Here is a 21,181-nt window from a genome sequence, read left to right as displayed (position 1 = left end):
AGCAGGGGCCTGTACTACGAAGCAGGATTTGGGGTTTTGAGTCCTACAAAGGTCGTTCATGTTTTACCTGGGTGTATCGCCACGGTAACTTGCGCTGCACACCTAACCTGCTCCGATTATGTTCAAGTTATGAGACCAACCTGTGAAAATCTCCGCCCACTGACCAATCAGATCTTTGGATCGTGGAGCTCCGGGAGCTGATGGAGAGGGGGGAGGAGGGAGAGAAACACTTCATGTGTCCTGTATGATTTTACATTCTAGTCCGTAAAGTAAGCCAAAGATACCCTGGGTATGTTGAACTCACTTGTAGTACAGGCCCCTGAATTGTTTTTAAAAAGATGCTCAATTTGGCGGCAGTAGCTCAGGCTGTAGGGCCTTGGGTTGGGATCCGGAGGTTCTCTGGTTCAAGTCCCAGTGTGGACCAAATCTGGAAATTGGTCTGGTAGCTGGAGAGGTGCCAGTCCACTTCCTGAGCTGAGGATCAAATCTGAAGCAACCCACACACTGCTGAATTGTAACAAACCCAGTGAATATTTCATGAGGTAACGACTTGTTGAGGTCGGGGAGCGGGGAGCGGCTGGTCAAAAGCAGCGTTCACATGTAATTAAGGGCCGACATGTGTTTGTGTTAATGAGCACTCAGCTCCACACTGACGTCTCTTAATAACCCATAAAGTGGGAATATAATCATGAGGCTCCCTGCAGAGACCTCTGAGCTAAACTCCGCCCCCTTCCTGCTTCCACCATTAGACCCAAATTGATTCGTTAAGCCTGTCTTAATAAATTCCACTTAATAAAAACACTCTGCCGAGCAAACGGCCTTCCACCACCTCCGGAGGAATATTAAACACGCAGCTTGTGGATGAAAAAAAAAAAATCTCCAATTAATGCAGAGAGCGTCCGTGCTAATCATGAGCTTCTCCATTAACCCCTCGACACCTCCCCCACCCTGCTGCATTAACAAGGGGGGCGGTGCTACAATTAGGGCGCCTGTCTGCAGAGGCCTTTTGCCTGCATTGACAACATTTTAATTATACATAAAACAGCAGAATGAAGCGTTCTTAGAGCGGGAGAGCAGAAATGATGAATACCACCATGGTCTCCTCCTCTGACTGTACCCCCCTCCTCGTCTCAGAGCGCTCAGGGTCCTGTGCTGAGAGCAAATGTTCAATGATTGATTTACAGAACAGATGAGCAAAGTTTCTGTTGGTATTAATCCATTTGCATTTTTTATTGCGCAATTTGAATCCCTCTTTCTCCTGTTTGAGTATTTTAATGTGCCACTTAACATCCTTACATCCATTACCAACACCATCCATCAGCTATACTGCTTTACACGGGGGGCTTTAGTCGGGCCCGAGAGGCGGGGTTACACCCTAGACTGGTCACCGGTCGATCACAGGGTCTGTCTCAACATAGAGACAGACAACCAGCCACACTCACGTTCAAAACCTACAGACAATTTTATAGTCACCAATTTAACCTAACATGCATGTCTCTGGACTGTGTGAGGAAGGGAGAGAATGCACACATACTCCACACAGATTGGCTCCTGCCCGACAGGGATTTGAACCAGGAACCTCCTAGCTATGACGCCACAGCACTAACCACTGCAGCACCTACAGCACCATTTCCAAAACCTAATAAGGGAATTTGAACAAATATGCCCTTTGAGTCATCCCTCCTCACATCTATCTCTCAACAAACATTTTACTCCTCTTACTTTTTTTGAGTCATTCAGTATTTTCAGACAGTTTTGAATCCTTCTATTTTTAACATTTTTAAACCGATTTTGCCATTTCAATAATGAGGGTTGTTTCCATTTTGAATCCCTCGTTGTGGCCAATACCGTTTGAGTTCTGAAGGTACCAGGGTACCCGAGTTCTCTATTTTCCATCCATCGTTGTGAATCCCTCGGTCTACCACGAGGAGAACGCAGGCTTTTTGTTCTTTAGGATCAACTCTTTGTTTCACTGTTTCTCTGTTTCATTGTGTTGCAGTTTCAGCGTATTAACACAGTTCTGTGTCTGAATGTTTTCTTCTCCAGTGTTTCAGTATTTTCATGTTTCACTCTGATAATCCTCGGCTCAGTCTTAATTACTCCCTAATAATTAGAAAATCCTGATAATCTGCGGCTTAATCGAGGCAATTCAGCTGAGTGACAGCGCGCACGCTCACACTCAGCAGTTATCAGCCTGCTGGATGACTTTGAAGCAGATAATTCTCTGTGTCTCAACAACCACTAATTACCAGCAGCTGAAAAAATGCTGCAGGAGTCTGAATCAGCGCCTCTGGAAATTACAAGATACCCAGCTAATAATCATGCACACACACACACACACACACACACACACACACACACACACACACACACACACACACACACACACACACACACAGAGGCTGGCCTGTTCGTGTGCTGGTATCAAACGGTCACAGTCTTTTCTCAGTCAGCAGTGTGGATCTTTAGTCTCGATCAGATAAGAGCAGTCTGCACATTTAAAGGAACAGTCCCACATTAAGTGAACTCCTCTTCAGCCCCGTCTTTCTCAGAGTAAGATAAAAAAGATGGAGATCTGTTTCATTTCCAAAATGTAACCCCTTAACAGTGAGGGGAACCCCATGACAGATTACAGTGTTAGATTGTTGTTAGGGCTAGTTGTTTAATGACGTAAAGATGCAGGAATATTTGGATCTGTGCATGTGTGTGTATCTGTAAGAATTCTGGAAAAGTGTGTTTGGAGGGGAAATATCTGTTAAGGCAGCCTGCTAAGTTTTAGTGATTACGATCTTCAGACTCATCTTGGCATTTGGATGGTCTGATCAGTTCGAGCAGAATCAAACAGAATAGAACTTTATTTGTCCAAAGTGTGGAAAACTTTCTTTGGCTTCACGAGAACAAAAAACAAAAACATGATGACAAACAAGACAACATCCAAGCACAGCAAGAAACCAGAAGAGCGCCTGGAGTCCTTGACGACTGACAACACTTCGGTACTAGACCTTCTTCAGGTCTGCAACCAAAAATGTTGCAAGTAAATTTATTTTTGCCAGTAAGAAAGTGTGCAGGAGTTATTTTCAAAAAAGTGAAATATATAGTCTGCACGTGCCCGCTACGATCTCTGTGCTCTAATTAGCCTTATGTTTCCTGTTCTCCAGTATGTTCTTCACTCTTTAGTTCATGTTGTGATTCTACACGTAGCATTGATATAAAGACAGATATTCTCATTGTAGCATCATATAGAGGACTCTGTTGCTCTTTAAGATAATATTTTTCTCCAATGATCAATTCCTTCTTTTCTGCAGGAGAACTTGTCAAACTTTGTTCTGTGAGTTCATGTTTATTAAATTCCAGGTATTTATTTAAATGCACCATGAGTAATGGAATATTTCAGCCATTAAAAAACTGCTTTTTTATTACCACTACGTCTGATTTTAACAAAATAAGGGCATGAGGCCACTTTAGATATTATAGGAAGAGAAGCAGCATTAGTGTGTTCCTGCCATCCACTGCACAGAGAGAGAGAGAGAGCGAGAGAGAGAGAGAGAGAGAGAAAGAGAAAGAGAGAGAGAGAATAGAAGAAAAGAAAAACAGCTCAGCAATAAAACAAACATAAATAAATTAGAGCAGAAGCAGCAACAAGAGTCCCAGCAGCAGGACACCAACCGGACAGCTCACAGAGAATTCAGTGAAGATTTAAAATGGTTGTTTCTACAGCCAAGGAGACACACACACACACGCACACACACACACACACACACACACACACACACACACACACACACACAGGCTGGCCGCTGCCCTCTCTCTCTGGTCCAGCTATAAAAACCCATTAGTAATCACTCCTCGACTCTCAGCGGCTCTTTTTCGCCCAAACGACTTCCATCCAGCCAATCTGCATAAATCTGCATTAATGGACGATTCTCGCTCCGCAGAAAACAAATGTGCTTTAAAAAATGTCTCCTTATCTGTCGGCTTTTAGAGGGAAAAACATCAGAGACACACACACACACGCCATCCATCTGACAACACACACACACACACACACACACACACACACACACACACGACTGCTGCTCCGATGAATCATGGATTTATCATGACAGATACATCAGTGCTGCAGCACTCACACAGGAAGTATGAGTGTTGGATCGGACAAACGGTCCAGCTGATGCTGAGGATTTAGATTTTTAAGAGCTTCAGCCGTGATGAAAATGATTCAAACATGAAGTGTGTCCTGAGGATGGCGCTATGTCGCGATGTCCTCTGACCCCGTGTGCTCATACGGGGACATTACATACAGGTTGTTTGACGACTTATTGTTTATTCTGCTTCACTTAGAATTAGTGTGAAAAATGTGTTTTTTTTTTATAGTGAATGCAAAGTGTAAAAGTAAGGAAACAAGGTTTGAGAAAAAGTTCTTGCAGATAAGGCACTGACATTTCTGGATGTAATAGTTAAACAAACTGTGATGTGGGGGGAATAAAAACTGAGGTTTAAAAAATTGAGAAAACATCATGATGAGGAGCTGTGATGAGAAGACGACGACACCCTAAACCAACACGACTGCCGTCAGGTTCAGTCAGAGTTTAGCGAGGAGGAAGCGGTGCAGAGAGGCGAGGACGGCGAGACTGGAGAAGACATTTTGGAGCAGCAGTATCAGTGGAGGAAAACTTCCTCTTTGATCCTGATTTTACAGCAAAGTCGAGTTGATAAACTTTGCCGTCCCTCCGAGCTATAATCTCGGTCAGAAACATGATGTGCTTCACGAGGCAGAGTGTGTCCAATCAGAGCTTCCTGTAGGCGCTCCTGCTGACTGAAACTACTCAGAGGGGATTTGAAATATTGATCCATTTACAGAAAGTTGACTGAAAACAATCAGAATGAGCATCATGTTTGAACACGTGTGTGAGATTTGTGCATGTATGAAAGCACTACATCTAACACAGGATGAAAGTGTCACAACTATATGGCCTGATGACCTCGCCTTTACGGCCCACTCGGGACAAATTGTCTCTGAGTCATCCGACAGCTGCATCCGGACTAAATATGAGCTGGAGTCCAGATCCAGGCTGAAGATATTTGATTTCTCTTTGAGTCCTTTTACTGTAAAAACTTTACGATTTCTAACTCTGCAGCAAAACTTGTTCACTACACTGAAAGCAGTCTCCACTCTGTGAGCGGCCCCGTTACCACGGAGACCCTGGCCTGGCAGAGCAGCGAGGAAACCGAGGGAATGATGGATGGATGTGTGAACTTGTGAAAGTGAATGTTTTTTAATTTGGTTTTGTTTACCGGCTCTGCGGAGTGAACTATAACCGATAACCAAACAAACTGTAATACAACACACACACACACACACACACACACACACACACACACACACACACACACACACACACACACACATATCGTCTTCACTATTAACACACACTCTAACAACAAGCTCAGAGCCCATCAATCACACACACACACACACAAACATACACACCTATACACACACACAGTCTGCTGCATGGCTGAGTTTCAATCAGACGCCAAGAATCACATCAGCATTCACAACAAACCTCAACCCAAACACACACACAACCACACACACACACACACACACACACAACCACACACACACACACACACACACAAACTTCAAACTACTTCTGCATCGTTAGGGACATTTAAAGCTGTGATCTGTAACTTTCCTCACATTCAAACTGCAGCAAAAAGACATGAAGTCACACAAACCATGTCCTCCATACTTTAGGAGCTCAGCGGTTTACAGGTTCAGTCGTTCTTCACTTCAGTAGTTTTGTCGTTTGATATTTGTTGGTCATAAAAATGAAGAGGCTCCTAACATGAAAATAGCAGTGAGTGCGTTCCTGTCCCCGTAAAGCTCTCTGAGAAGTGAACTGCAGAGGTTATTCAGGGTGAAGATTTCATCCTGCAAGGTGCAAAAACTGCTCTAAAGTGTAGAGAACAAAAAACTTGATTTACTTTGTCAGACGTTGACGACTAAGATCAGCAGTTATTGCGGCTGACCTGCCGTCTGCAGGGACACGATTGGCCAAGAAAGAAGGATACAGGAATGAGTTTTGTAATCGTATCAGTTTTTCTCTTTTATATTTTCTTATTAATCTTCATACTACAAAGTGCTGCTGGAGCGTTTTGACCTCTACACGCCCTCCACTCTGCTTAGTTGGTGAAGTTGTGCCAGAAATCCCGTATCTGCTTCTTCAGACGTGTAAAGTTTCCACAATTGCAGCAACAGGTCTCGAGTCAAACAAATAAAGGAAGTTATATCTGTGTTGGTATGCTGGAGTTTTGTTGAGGGAAGTAAACCTTAACCAACTTTCACTGAAGAGGGAACTGTGAGTTCTGTTTTATACTGAGGAACCAAACAAGTGACCTTCTGTTTGAGGTCATGAGCTGTGAAGTCATATACATAGATATAATAACAAACGATTGCCCTTTGAGCCTCGTGAAGATAACATGAAGTGAATCTTCTTTTAAGTTACTGTGATGATGCTGTTAACAAGACTACATGTGTAACATTTGTTTCACTATCTGATGTCGTGTTTAAACCATTTTCTCTCTGCACAGTGGCTTCTCTTTTTAGCTCTGACAGATTCTGTTTCAGACAGACGCTCACCTCGACTCACCGGCCCGGAGCGCGTTGTGTAACCAGGACACCTGTCGAGTGTTTACTGATCACCTCTGAAAACCTGTCTGCAGCTCATCTGCTCATTTGAAAAGAGGTCTTTAACACATTCAGCAACTCTTTCTTACAGAACACCGTTTAACTTAAAACACTGAGGATGTCTATTTCTGTTGACATGTGATCACATATTATTAGCTAAGCTAGCTTGTTGAGTACTATGTGTCTGGTGTTTTCATCTGTAGCTTGTGTCAACAACCAAACTAGCTCTCGGTTGTAATGTTTTCTTCCTGCAGCCAATTATCAAAAACACACACACACCAGGGTTAGCAGGGTAGCCTAGCGGTTATATCGCATGCACCATGTACGGAGGCTAAAGTCCTCTTTGCAGCGGCAGTGAGTTTAAATCATGACCTCAGCCCTCTCTCTCTTCCCTACATGTCCTGTCTCTCTTCATCTGTCCTGTCTGATAAAGGCAGGAGGCCTAAAAAAAAAAAACACACTTTACCTGTCTCTCTCTTCCACGTCCGTCTTCAGGCCCTCTTCCCCTCCAGCAGCTCCCGGGTGTTTTCGGCGGCCCGCGCCAAACTGTCAGCCATGAGCGCCTCCTCCAGACTCCTCCTGGCCTGGTACACCTTCAGCTCCTGCTCCCTGCACACACACACACACACACAAAGGTGGGGGAGGTTGTCGTATTATTGGCAAGTTGCACAGTCTGCATATTCAGTATGTCAAATCCTAATTAAAACGAATCATAAAAACATGAGCTTTTTCAAAGAAGACGTCCGTGTTTATCTCTGCTGTCAGAGACTCAGAGGAGAGAGAGACACCACCTTTTGTTCAAACCAACAAAGAGGCAGAATGTGTTCCATCATGTGAGACCACATCTGGATTAACAGTCAGAAGGAGAGGAAACAGAAGAGGACACCGTCATGCTACATGACTTTATGTATTTGCTCCTGTTCAAAAATAAAACATTAAATCAAGAAGCAGAAGTCGAGAATTAAATTAACTATTCAAATGATAAAGTGTCATTTAATACAATTAGCGTAAATATCCCAAAGCAAAGAGAGAAAAATATATGAACAGGTAAAGTGGGGGGTTGGATGTTTAAACGAGGGAGACGTTTTAGGGTAGTAAAGGAGGAATTCAAGGGAACGAAGACGAGGGAGGAGGAGGAGAGGAATGAGAGCGATTTAGGATGACAAGCACATTCAACTGGAGAGAGAGGAGGGAAGAGGAAGAGAATTGGAAATTAATGGAGGAGAGAGATAAGAAAGGGAGGAGGAGGAGGGAGAAAGGCTGGAGGGAGGGAGGGAGGGAGGAGATATGAGAAGAGAGAAGACAGTGAGGAAAAGGAGAGGAGGAGGGGGGGTACAAAAATGAAGGATGGAGATGGAAAAACAAAGGAAGGAGGCGAAACAGTAAGATGCAATATATGAAGGATGGAGCATCAAGGGAGGGATGGGAAACATAAGGATGAGGGGAAGGAAATATCTGAAGAAGGAGGGAGAGAGAGGAGTGGATGGTAGAAGTGTAAAAGGAGGCAAGAAAGAATAAATTACTGAAGGGAAGAAGGAAAGAGTAAATGAGGAAATTACGGACGGATAAAGGCAATGAGATAAGGAAGGAGAGAAGGAATTAAAAACAAAAAAGAGAAAGAGAAAAAAGAGATGAGAGGAGAGGAGGGGAGAGGAGAGGAGAGGAGAGGAGAGGAGAGGAGAGGGGAGAGGAGAGGAGAGGATAAGGTGATGGATTTCAGTGATTCTGCTGTAATGGCTCCAGCCAGCTGTTCTCTGCTACTGGACACACACACACACACACACACATAAACACATAAACACACACACACACACACACACACATTCAGTCAGTCAGTGTGTGTGTGTGTGTGTGTGTGTGTGTGTGTGTGTGTGTTTGTTTGTGTGTGTTTATGTATGTGTGTGTGTGTGTGTGTGTGTGTGTGTGTGTGTGTGTGTGTGTGTGTGTGTGTGTGTGTGTGTGTGTGTGTGTGTGTGTGTGTGTGTGTGTGTGTCCACAGTGCCCCCTGCTGACACGTTTCAGTAATCACCTTTGTGAAGGCATGTGAATAATGAATCTTTTTCTTTTATGTCTAAGATCATTAAACTTCACTTTCCCTCCATTGATCATTTATCAGATTTGAGCACAGAGCTCCACCCAGGAACCCTCCTTCACTTCATTCATAAGACAATGAAAACCAAAAACAGTGAGATATAATTCATCAAAGTCATAATTAGGCAAAGCTCACTGTCCGTCATCATGAGGCTTTGAGAGGAGAGAAAACTGTTTACTCATAAGGGTGCATTTAGGGATCCTGGGGCATCTGACAACTGAGACACTAATTGATAATTGATACTAATTGATACACTACGAGACAAAGCGATATGATACGACACAGTAAGAAACAAAATGGTACAATAAGATAAGATCTGATGCCGTACGATAGGATGAGATGCACTACGATATGTCAGGGTAAGACGCCTTTTGATACATTACAGTACAACACGTTGTTAACTTAGAATATGTTCTGTTAAGTACGATGCAATACATAAAAAATGTTATTCCTGAAGAGTTCTTTGTCTTGGAGTTAGATGCTGCACACATTTAGCCGTCCACATTAATTAAAGTAAAAACAAACAATTAAAAATAACTTTTTTATAAGCCGTCATTTTACAAACTAGCGGCTCACTTTGCTAAATCTGCTGCCTGGTTCTGGAAAGGTGGTGTACAGTTGTTGTAAAAACAACTTTGTTAAAGCGTTAAGAGTGAACCAAAGTACGAAAAAACAATGAGGTTAAGAAATTGCTCTACAGAGGTGAGGGAACTGGTGGAGACTTTGGAATAACTAGATTGAAATGAAGCTTAAATGATTGAAAATAAATCTCAGAGCTCGTTCAATAATGGAGGGATGTGCGATGTAGCTTGCATGCTAATGTGCCTTGTCCTCTACCAGCAGATGTCACATAAGTCTGTGGATGATTCCTGCAGATGAAGATCTGAGCTGATGACTGATGCTGCAGCTGTTTCCTCTCCGACAGCAGATACCTGGATGTTATTTTCAATCATGTCGGCGGTGAATTTCCCAGCCCGACTGTGGCGGTGGCGGCGGCTGCTTTTTCTTCATCCTCCTCCGTCATGCTTCATTAGTACTCATCTCTGATCATCTGTCTCCTCTCTCCACAGCCTCTCATCCTCCTCTATCACTACAAGTTATTATTCAAACTGCGGCATGCGTCAGCTACCTGCACTCGTCTGATCTGTCTCAGGTTAGAGAGACGCTGGGAGGGTTTATCAGAGGACGGAATAGTCAGTTATGTAGAAGAAGAAGTATGTTTAAGCTACAGCCAAAATAATAGATCAACTTCAGCCTGGTCGACTTAGTCTGAATCTAAATGTGTGTTTAATCGTCATGGAGATGTACATCCCTCGTACATAAGGGATTTTGAAAAAGTGTCCTTAAAGACTGTAATACCTGATGTGTTCGTCTGTGACGGTGAAGGCCTTGCAGAGCGGCTGGGACACGTTGAGCCAGATGGCCGGGTTCTTCTCCGCGGCCACAGACGTCTGTCCCGTGATCGGGGCAGAGCTCATGTGCAGAGCGCTGGCGATGGCTGAAAGCAGAGTGTCATCGCTGGTGTCTGGTCCAACACCTGCAGGAGAGAGGGGGCCAGAGGTCAGGACAGGAGCATCTGGAGTGGTGGTGTGTGCTAGCATCAGGATGGAGACTTACTCTGCAGGCCTTTGGGGAGGTCCATTGACCGCAGGACTTCCTCTGTGACGTCTGATGAACGGAGACCTTTCAACCTCCTCTCCCAGAACAGCTGCACACACACGCACGCACGCGCACACACACACACACACACACACACACACACACACAGTTGAATATCCGTTCCTTCATTTCAGCCTCATTTTGTTATGACCTTCTTGAACTGCTGGAGTCTGATGCTGTGAATTCCAATTGAACACTTCTCGCTGCTGCTTCACATTAAGAGCGTTCCAACGGTGACCACTTACAGGCTTTTATTGTGAAGTAGCTTCATAAAGAGCAGCTTCACTCGCCAAGGTCGGCAGTAAGGGCGTAAGAGAAAAAGAAAGTACTCCACATCCACATCACAGTAAAGTAATTGTTGCTGACAGACAGTGTAATAAAATGTGACCATGATGGCTCTTTACGCCTTAAAGTGGCTGATAGAAAATGAGGCACAAAAAATAAAAGTATGTTCAGGAATCCAAATATAAAATGTGACGTGTGATTATGTAAATTAGGCTAAATTGATAAAACGGACTGAATCCAAAGTTCAACTATTTGACCCGTGTCAGCTGGATGAGCTGGTGACGACATTTGCAGCAAAAGTCTGTGAAGTAAAGATAGGCTATAGGGCTGTTTTCTTTATGTCCCGCCCCTTCCTCTCACCAAAACACACTTCCTGATAAAATGACAAAGACTTACAGCAGAACACATTATTGTGTCTGTGTGAAGCAGACACTCACAGGTATGGAGAGACTCTTCTCGTCTTCTCACTTTTCCTCTACTCTACTTATCAGTTACACACAGCGCCGCTGGAGCCTCATTTGTCAACAGAGCTGTCAATCAATGGTGATATGCCACATTATTAAAACTAAACTCCTCAGAGAGAGGAACCCTCGGACATTAATCAGCATGATAAGAGCGAACTATAACGACAGGAACCATGTGTGAGAAAAATGTGTTAGACAAATATTTTAATATAATTTAATATTCTAGTTTGACCCGTCTGTTAACATGGAGGAGGCGGAGCTTATGACCTATACTGCAGCCAGTCTGTAAGGGAAGCTCTAAATGTTTTGGCTTCTCTTCTGGGTGGCTGTCGTGTCGTCCATCTGTTTTTACATTCTGTGAAGCAGACTGATAGAAAAGCAGATTTACAATGAGATATGTGCGGGTCATGTAACTCAGGTTTCGGTCACGATTAATAACAGTCTATTTTGTAAATCTGTAATGAACCGTGATTTGTAAAAATGATATGTTCAAATCCCTTAATTTAGTTTCTTTCTCCTCCTTCAATGACATCCTCTCCTCTGTCACTTTTCTTACTTTGTATTCTTCCTCACCCTGTATATGAATCACATTCCTCTTCCTACGAGGCCACAGCGCCCTCTTGTGGCTGCAGTCTGACAGCCTGCTCTCCTCCATCATCTCTTGTGTAACAGCCTGACCTCGCCCTCAGGCATCGCCATGGTGACACCAGATTGTGTGTGTCTCTGTGTGTGTTTGAGTGATAACAGCTTCTCACCTGTCTGGGCTGATCGGCCCCTCTCTGCAGGTCTGGCTTCACCTTGTTGCCTGGATGACTAGTAACCTTGGTAACAGGCTGTTTAAAGATGGAGGCCGTCTGTCTGATGGGCAGAGCGGTGTTCAGGTCCAGTTTACCTCCCTGCAGGGCACAGATACGAGTCAGTGTTTTTTTGTGACATGTCGTCTTTCCTCTCTCCTTCCTTTCTTCCTCTCTATCCTTTCCTTGGTTATTTCTTTCCTGCCCTCCTTCTCCTTCCTTACTACCTTCTTTCCTTCCCTTCCTTGCTCTAGCCAAGCTTCTTTCTCTTTTTCCCTTCCACCTTCCTTCCTTCCTTCCTGGTCTGGTTCACCTTCCTAAACAAGAGACGAGAGCAATAATAAACGTGCGTGTGTGTGTGCGTGTGTGTGTGTGTGTGTGTGGTGCGTGTGTGTGTGTGTGTGTGTGTGGCGGTTAATCTTAAAGGGTTAACTCCCAGCTGAGGTCCAACAGATAACAACAGGAAGTGTGTGTGTGTGTGTGTGTGTGTGTGTGTGTGTGTGTGGAGGTTTGCATGCGTGTTTGTGTGCACATGTGTGTGAACTCCCAAGTAACGATGTGTGAAGAGCAGCAGCAGCAGAGTTACAAACCGTGTCAATACACCACCCACACACACACACACACACACACACACACACACACACACACACACACACACACACACACACACACACACACACACACACACACACACACATTATTTCTGCATTGCTGAAGGATGTTCTTGTTGGTTGGTTTAATTAAAAAAAACATACCTCAGCACCTGCTGCTGTGAAAGAGCTAATGTAGGGAGATTTCTAGCTTAGCATGGCTTAGCTTAGCTTAGCTTAGCTAGCCTGAAACCTGCATCTTCACACATCTGAAGAGCTGAAGATTGGCGTTGTGGGTGTTTCTCAAAAAAACGTAAACAATGAATAAAGGCAAAGAAATGTGAGGTGTCTTTATAACAAGCTCCAATGTTCATGATATTTTTAATGCAAAACATTTCATACTTTTATACATTATAACATGTTTCCTGCTTTTCTCAAGTGCATGCTGGGGTTTTGCACATCTCCAGTTTAACAGCAGAGCAGAGTGGATGACACCTCAGCTGGCACATGCTGAAACCACTTAGGTTGATTCCCCCCCCCCACACCCCCTCCCCTCCCCACTGGATTGCTGATGGACGGTCTACCTCCCCCCACCCCCTTGCTCTCTATCCCTCTTCCTGCATCTTATCCCATCTCTCCCCCTATCCCTTTCCAAGCCCGGCGCAGTCTAGGCCTGTGAAGGCTGTTTTGTCATGAGCCGGGGATCCGGCCGAAGATTTCTGCCTTTTAATAAGACAGGTTTTTTCTTACCACTGTAACTTTTGCTGCTTTGCTAAAGTGCTCATGATGGATAGGCCGGATCTTTGTAACATAGCAATAAGTAAGGTCTTTTACCTGCTTTTTGTAACATAACAATGAGTAAGGTCTTTTTACCTGCTCTTTTGTAATGTTAACAGACAAAGAGTAAGGTATTTTACCTGCTTCTTGTAAAGTGTCTCGAGATAACACTTGTTATGAGTTGACGCTATACAAATAAAAATTGATTGATTGATTGATTCCTCTCAGAGATTTTAAACCAGTTTGTGAAAGCTGGAGGGATAATCTGTGTTTTTTTCATTTGTCACTTTTGCACTTTTGTTTTTCTGATTTATGTTCTACGTTCTCGTGTATTTAATGTCCTATTGTTGTGTTCTTTTGTTGAAGGTTCTTATCATTTTGGAAAGATACCAGCACATCCACAGAGGCTGTTCTTAAAGATCTGTTCATAATAAAAACTGGACTATTGGCCTTGTCAGAGGTCAGAGTGTCCTTTAAGTTTACTTTCTGTTTGTTCTATTGAAAAGGACAATTTGTTCGTTTTTACTGATGGTTGTGTTACGAAACATTGTGTCTTGTACGGCTTCGTGTCGCATTTGTTTGCTGAAAGTTTGTGTGTTCGATATCAACTGTTTATTACACAGTTTATTATGAGGTGATTACATTTCACACACTGAGGACTTTCTTCTTCCTTCACGCTGCTGTTAGGGAGGAGACAGAGCTGCTGTTATCTCTGGTTCAAAGACTGCAGCAAAAACACACAACAACACACATGCACAGACACATGCACATTATGCACACAGGCGCTCTCTCTCTCTCTCTCACTCACACACACACACATACGCCCACACATGCACAGAGCTCTGTGGGCGGAGCTTATAAAATGCAGCACCACTGCGAGAGAAGCTGAAACCACGACCGTTGAAAAGCCTTGTCTCTGATTGGTCATCTGGCGTCTGTTGTCGTTCTGTTCAGTGGTTTACTCCCAGTTTCAATCAGAGCTTTTTTTGGTTAGATTTCTGACAACATTGATTTTGATTTTCCAAGCTGTCCGCCATTATTTTATGACAAATATCTTCAGTTTGTTATCGAAGCTTGAAAAATGACGCTGTTTCCAAAACGTGAAGTTTACATTGGACTATTGTGGAAGCTGAAGGTCATATATTATCTTCAAAGCTTGTGTAGTCACAGTGTCATGATGACCTCCTGTTCATGAACTTTATCCGAGTGTTTCTGGGGTCTCACTGTTTACAGTGAAAGGTATAAACACTTTTACATCTTATTCTGTCACATTTCATTTTTATTTTTTCTGGTTTTCCCTCTTGTGTCCTCTAGGCTCTGTCTGAACTCTTGATGATTTATGAAGGTTGCTGAAAAACAAATAGCTTATTGGTTGCTTAAGTTACTCAGAGCACAAGGCGAGTTTTGGTGTTCAGACTGCTGGCATGGGAGGTTTGGTCCACTGGAGAGAAGAGGTTTAGGACTGAGTCATGGAGAGCCAGCAGAGCCCAACACTGATTACATATAGATCCAGTACAAGGACAAACTCTAACACCAACAAGACTCATATTGTACAAGACACTGATGAGATAAAAGTGCAAGATATTAAAAACAAACGTTTAAAACGTGAACTGGAGTATGACAGCCCTGCGATGTAAATACATTGACGTGAATTAAGAGAGTAGAAGAAGAAATACAGGAAGCTCAGCAGTCAGTGGGCGGGGTTTCACCCTTACACTCTTCTTCTTCTTCTTCTTCAGTGAATGAGCGTTTGTCCAATGACCCGCAGAGCTTTGAACTCTTCACAGGAAGAGCTGTGTTAATCCTGTAATCTTATAACACACAATACAGACAGCCCCAGCGCAGCCTAAGCCCCGCCCCCACCGCTGTGACATCCATCAGTTGTTACCTTGGCCAAGATGAGCTGGTCATGTCGGAGTCTCTGTTTGTTCTTCTGCATTTTCCCTGGCATCATCTTCCCTGTCCGGAAGTCGAAACATCCCAGATCCACTGTGTTGCCAAGGTAACGGGACAGCTGAGGTTTACTCCTGAACTTCTTTCCTGAAGGACTGAAGAAAGGAGAGAGTGAGACGAATAAACACCTACAGACATATGTAGAGTCTGGAGGTGGGGTCTGGATGTTAGGTGTTTAATGGATAAAATCACGAGTCTGGTGCAAAATTCTGGATGACATAATGTTACCTAGACTGCTGCATGTTGGAATTAGAGTGAGGAGCAAGTGTCGATTTCAGCCTTATTTAGACCCAATCTGTTAGTCATACAACTCAAGGTTAAGTCAGGCCGCATTTCAACCCGATCGCTCGTGTCAGTCATGCAGTGTACGCTGAGGCACAACGACCAATCACAGCCCGATCAGCTGCTCCCGACCGGTCACACGATTTTCTGACATATTTGATAGTTCGGTTGTACGACTGCACACACTCACACAGTGAGAGCAGAGCCGCAAGCCGATTCCCTGACTCGGGGACTTTTTGTCCCGATTGTGACACTGTCCGAAATCACTATGGCAACAGCAGGCATGCCCGTTTAATCTGTCTTCCCCCTGCGATCATGAAAGAAACGTTAGAAGGAAATCTCTGCAGACATCCAGCTGACAGGAAATACTTGTTATGATTTAGCTGCTAGTAGACTTGTTTATTTGTGATGTGTGTGTGTGTGTGTGTGTGTGTGAGAGAGAGAGAGACAGAGAGAGAGAGTGAGAGAGGGCGAGAGCGTTCATTTCTGCTGTGTATTTGAGCCATACATAAGAGACAACTGAGATACACATAAATCTGACTCCAACCTCCGTCGAGTGGAGTTTTCTATTGACTCTTGGGAATGCTACGTCCTGATCTGACCCGTGCCCGACAATCGGGTCGTTCACTGTGAGAACATAAACCGTGAGCTTTGGTCGTGCGTCGTAAACGATTCAGTCGTGCAGTGTGAGCTGGGCTTTGAACGTCCTCTAAGATCTAGAAGTGCAACCAGTCCTCACAAAGATGGAAGAACGAGAGCGGACACACAGTCGTCAGCTGCGTCTGACATGTAGGTCAGCAGCACAGATCAGACGCTGTGTGTGTGTGTGTGTGTGTGTGTGTGTGTGTGTGTGTGTGTGTGTGTGTGTGTGTGTGTGTGTGTGTGTGTGTGTGTGTGTGTGTGTGTTTGTGTGTATATATTGTGTTTCATCTTTCTTTAAACTCTTCATTGAAGCCAAATAAACTCTTTTCATGCCTGGATTTTTTAATGAGAAAATGCTCGAAGTCATGTGAACCAGAAGTGAACATAAATTGTGGGTAAAGAACAGAATAAACAACATGACTGTGCAGAGATGGAGGCCGCAGCGCAGGCCCGGCCGAGGAGGTGTTGCAGGGTGTTGCAGGGTGTTGCTGCTCTTCCAGTAAGTCGACCTGCTGACTGGTCTCCTTACTGGAACTGATGAGTCACACTTCAGAGCGAACTGAAAGTAAAGACGAGGCTCTGCTCTCTGAACGCCTCGCTCTCTTTCATGTTCCAGCTTCAGGAAGTGACGAGGGTCACGTATTTCTGACTCTGATCTCTGCCGCCGATCAACGGGAAGTGAACGCAGCTGGCAGCTCTGCGGCATCACAGCTCACCACAAGACCTGAGCAGCAAGCTACATCATTTCCTCCGCTGCCTACAGAGGAGTAGTTATAGGAAGGTAGACAACAGGGAAAGATGTGAACGCTCAAACAGACAATGGCTGAGAAGACAAAAGATTGTTATCAAGACTACATGGGAGGTTGTTTAAAGCTGAAATGTTGCTTTCTTGTCCTTGATCCTTTATATGGAATTCAATACTTATGTAATGTAATGTGCAGGAAATGTGCAGAAAGACAAGAGGCGTTAGTAATTCAGTCATGTCAGTCATGTCAGTCAGGCAAAACAAAATTTGCACCAAATTTGTGTGAAAGAAATGTATTCTGATGGTAAATGTAGTCAGCTGAAGCAATATATTAACTCCCATACTGGCAGAGTTCTCCTGTGTGCAGAGCCATGCAAGCACTTCATATGTACCAGGATGCATTGCATGCAAGAATCTGCAGCCTCGGCCTTGCTCCGCTTCATTTCTTCTCCCGTGAAGTCGAGCTGGAACGAATTATAGATATAACATAAACTGAGTCGGCCAAAACCCTTCACTCCACAAGATCTTCTTCCCTCATATTCAGGGAAACGGTTTACGAGCAAAGGCTGGAACTAAAAGTCAAGTTGAAATAGTTTGTGATCATTTCATAAATTCGACTGGATCATCAGTAACAGCAGGGGTGTGTTTCTCCTTCTAGACCTCAAAGACAGAGATAAAGTCAAAAATAGCCCAAAGTTTCTCTGCAAGGTTACAAAATAAGGAAGAATGAAATAGCAACGTTAATACATCCTGACTTTAAGATGTTGTTTGGGGAACTTAAAAACAGCACTGGATACCCTGACAAAGGTGAATTATGTTTTGACTTTTACCAAAACTAAAGATTCTTGGTGCTGCTGTTTCCTTTTAGCCAGACGTGCTGCAGTGTGTGTGAGGCGTTAGTACATTTAGTTTGGAGAAGCCAACAGCAGTCTAAGAAGGAGAGAAGAGGACACATTCCAACCCGGTGCAGAAGCAATGCTGACTGGTAGTTTGGTCATCCTCTGTCTATTCACAAGGAATGTGGGGGGGTCCCCCCCCGTCTTCTCCTCTCCAGGGAGCACTCTCTGATCGGAGACGACGTCTCGATACGACCCGAGGAGCATCAGCATCAGTTTGAGTCTTTTTAATTCTCTGTGTGTATGTAACACACTTTCAAAACAAGTTTAGAGGTCTAAAATGTGTTTCAGTGCAAAATCTTAATAATCCTCTTTGAAACAAGAAGATGTGTTGCAGACAGTATGGCAGGAGGATCGGCAGAGAAGGAACAGAGTGAAGAAAAGGACACAGAAAGGAAAGGAAGGAGGAGTACGATACAAGAGGTGGAGAAAGGACAGAAAGGATCATTGAGAACCATGAAATAAAAAACACTCAATGTTGGCTTTTTAGCTATGACTTCTCAAAGGTGCATGAGCAGCAAAGGCTGGCTCTGTTTTGATATTTTTGGAGATTGGATGCAATTGGCGGAGCTAGTGGGGGAGAAAATAGCTGTGTGTGTTTGTGTGTGTGTGTGTGTGTGTGTGTGTGTGTGTGTGTGTGTGTGTGTGTGTTGAGCTCCCACTATGCCGTGCTCTTTTGCACTTCCGCAATGCCGAAACGCAGTGTGACTTCCCAGACTGGGACACCAACATACCGTGATTGTGGAATCAATATGAACGTCTTGGCCTAATGACAGCAGAGCCTCGTTACAGCGCTGTTGGAGAATTGCACTTTGAAAAGGGCTGAAGACACCAACACATAGAAACATGGACGACATGATCAGTTCATTTTGGAATCTATATCTATTTTCTGTGAACATTAGAAAGATATAAAATCACTATTGGCCCATTTAACCTGAACATTGTGGCAAAGCTCAAAAGTGGACATGCCGATATGTAGATCTCATAATTCCAATGTGAATTTACTTTCCTCATTTTTTTTTTACGTAAATATTCAAGAAGCTTGTGACCACTTATAGAAATACCCTTAGATCTTATGTGATGGTCAATTAGACGGTTTAACAAAAAGTGGCACCTTTTAGCCGACTTCCCCGTCACGACTGATGAGTTATAAAATCAAAGATCAGCCCCCACACAGAGCGTGACTGTAGACCAGAGAAGAAACGAGCTGCAGAGACCACAACTGTTTTCTGCAGGACGCTTACGTTGCAGCTGAAGTGAACCCTGAAATATAAAACATGACATCTCTTATTCTTTTTGAGGGTGGGTGGAAGTGTGGGGGGCCCATGACGTCAGCAGTTAAAAATTCTGGTTGAGGCCCTGTAATAAACCTCAGGTTCAGTAAACAGTGGGAGAGCCACAGAGAGACACTTTGTCAGAACCAGGAAGATGATGTAGGACTACAAACATCTTAGTGAGGGGTTGTTTATGAAAGTAACAGGAACTGAACACTTTGTGATCATCTTTCATTAACAGAGGTGTTATAACAACAGCCTGACTTTAACATCTTTACAAGCCCAGGTTGACTAATCGATCACTGGCAGACTGATCACTGATCGATAAGTACCTGTAATAGTAGACGTCGCTCTTCCCGGCGCTCAGCCCGGACTTCCTGATCACTTCTTCCTTCTTCCAGCCGGACGGAAGAGCGGGACAGTCCGTCCTCTTCCTCTCCATCCTCACACACCGATCGATCCGACGGTCACTTCTCGGATAAGGTGGATCGATAACTCCGTGAACACACCGGGAGGACGAGCAGCGTGTCGGCGGACCCACGTCACGAAACGTTACGTTAACGGCGGCTCGGACTCCCTGCCTCCGCCCCGGCTCTCTCACGGTGCTTATTCCGGGTATATAAGAAATGAAAAGTGTCCCGAGTTGGACCCAGAGCTGGACTAACCCGGGTTAAACAGGCTCCAGGTCCGGGTGTAGTTCCGTCTGGCCCCAATTAGAACCAACGGCTCATCGGATCCGAGCTGAGCTGAGCTGAACCGGGCCAACGGCAGGCTGTGACGTCTCTCTCTCTCTCTCGCTCTCTCTCTCTCTCTCGCTCTCTCTCGCTCTCTCTCTCTCGCTCTCTCTCGCTCTCTCTCTCTCTCTCTCTCTCGTAGATCGTCTATTGACAAGAAGTTTCCCTCTGCGGTGCTCCAAGAAAAACGGAACCATTCAGTTTCTATTTCACGGAAACTGTTAAGGCCTTTTATTATTATATGTGAAAAACAAAACACATTATCATAATATATTTATGTATATGATGGTTTTATTCAGAATTATTAATCTTTTAATTGAGCTGGATGAAAACAAACCCTTAAACCTCTGGCAGCGGTCGACTCAATAAGTTGGTTTATGTTTTTATAAGAAACTGAGTAAAATTTAAATAAAGAAAATATGAAATATAATGTATGAATAGCCAAGTGCTAAAATTTTAATAATTTATTCTTGAACCAATTTGTATGGGACAACTTTTTAAATCAATTCCATGCGCCACAACATTTACAATTTACCACAAAACTTTGATTTATGTAAAACTGAGAAACAAATAAATAAATAAAAACTTAAAAATCTACACACATGTGTCTGTAGGCTATGACTCGGCCCTCTTGTCGCTCAGTTTTGTTTTGACCTAAGAAGTCAACACAGGTTACAAAAATAACTTAGCAAATAAGCAGTTATGTTACTTTTAACAAATGTAAAGTAATGCCACAAGTAAAACTAACCTTCTAAAATCAAAATAACATTTTTGTTTATTTAAAAAAAGATTGTTGACAGTGTGTGTTGTGCTCCTGGTGTCTGGAATTTTACTCAGAGTGATCCCTCGCTGCATTTATTGCCCTCTATCTTGCCGGGCCTCCACTGACGTCATAGACTCTGGGTTAAAGGGGCTGAAGCCGTGAACTCTAGAGGGGGAGTGAGTAGTATGGGGGAGTAGAGAAAAAAAGGTAGAGGTGCAAATGAAAGAAGGAAGAATTTGCACTGCAGAGGCTGAAAACACAGTAAAAACTGATTAGAGCAAAAATACTGTAGACCTATTTGAAGCATGGATTATAAGGTATGGGGGGCCGAGTAGGCCTGTGTTGCTACACTTTTTACTTTAACGTGAATTGCTCATCATTAACACATATTAAATGAGTGATTCCTAGATTAAGAAAGAAGCCTAGTTTGTTAAAATTGTTACCCTCTCTTTCTTATGAACTATTTGAACACTTAGTCAAAAACCACAAATGCACGACCTGGATCAGTTATTCTCTGCTCTCTTACTTAGGGAATAC

The 21,181-nt window shown here is 43.7% G+C and overlaps 1 protein-coding gene across 2 annotated transcripts in view; it reads right to left on the bottom strand.

The window, feature by feature from the left end:
* mbd2 (methyl-CpG binding domain protein 2) overlaps positions 1–19,970 on the bottom strand; it is a 21,109-nt gene extending 1,139 nt beyond the window's left edge. The window contains exons 1-6 of one of the 2 annotated variants that reach the window (XM_061060815.1): positions 19,480–19,965; positions 15,244–15,403; positions 11,950–12,090; positions 10,404–10,494; positions 10,146–10,323; positions 7,161–7,303 (exon numbers count right to left, since the gene is read on the bottom strand). In XM_061060815.1, coding sequence (XP_060916798.1) covers positions 7,186–7,303; positions 10,146–10,323; positions 10,404–10,494; positions 11,950–12,090; positions 15,244–15,403; positions 19,480–19,589 — 798 coding nt within the window. In that variant the 5' untranslated portion in view covers positions 19,590–19,965 and the 3' untranslated portion in view covers positions 7,161–7,185. Of the gene's footprint in view, positions 1–7,160; positions 7,304–10,145; positions 10,324–10,403; positions 10,495–11,949; positions 12,091–15,243; positions 15,404–19,479 lie in introns of both variants that reach the window. The other variant, XM_061060816.1, reaches the window with a different exon arrangement.
* Between the last annotated feature and the right edge of the window lie 1,211 nt (positions 19,971–21,181).

Source organism: Labrus mixtus, chromosome 17 (genome assembly GCF_963584025.1).
Source record: "Labrus mixtus chromosome 17, fLabMix1.1, whole genome shotgun sequence".
Taxonomy (NCBI): domain Eukaryota; kingdom Metazoa; phylum Chordata; class Actinopteri; order Labriformes; family Labridae; genus Labrus; species Labrus mixtus.
Note: the sequence above shows the minus strand (reverse complement) of the source record. Positions and strands in the feature narration are given on the sequence as shown.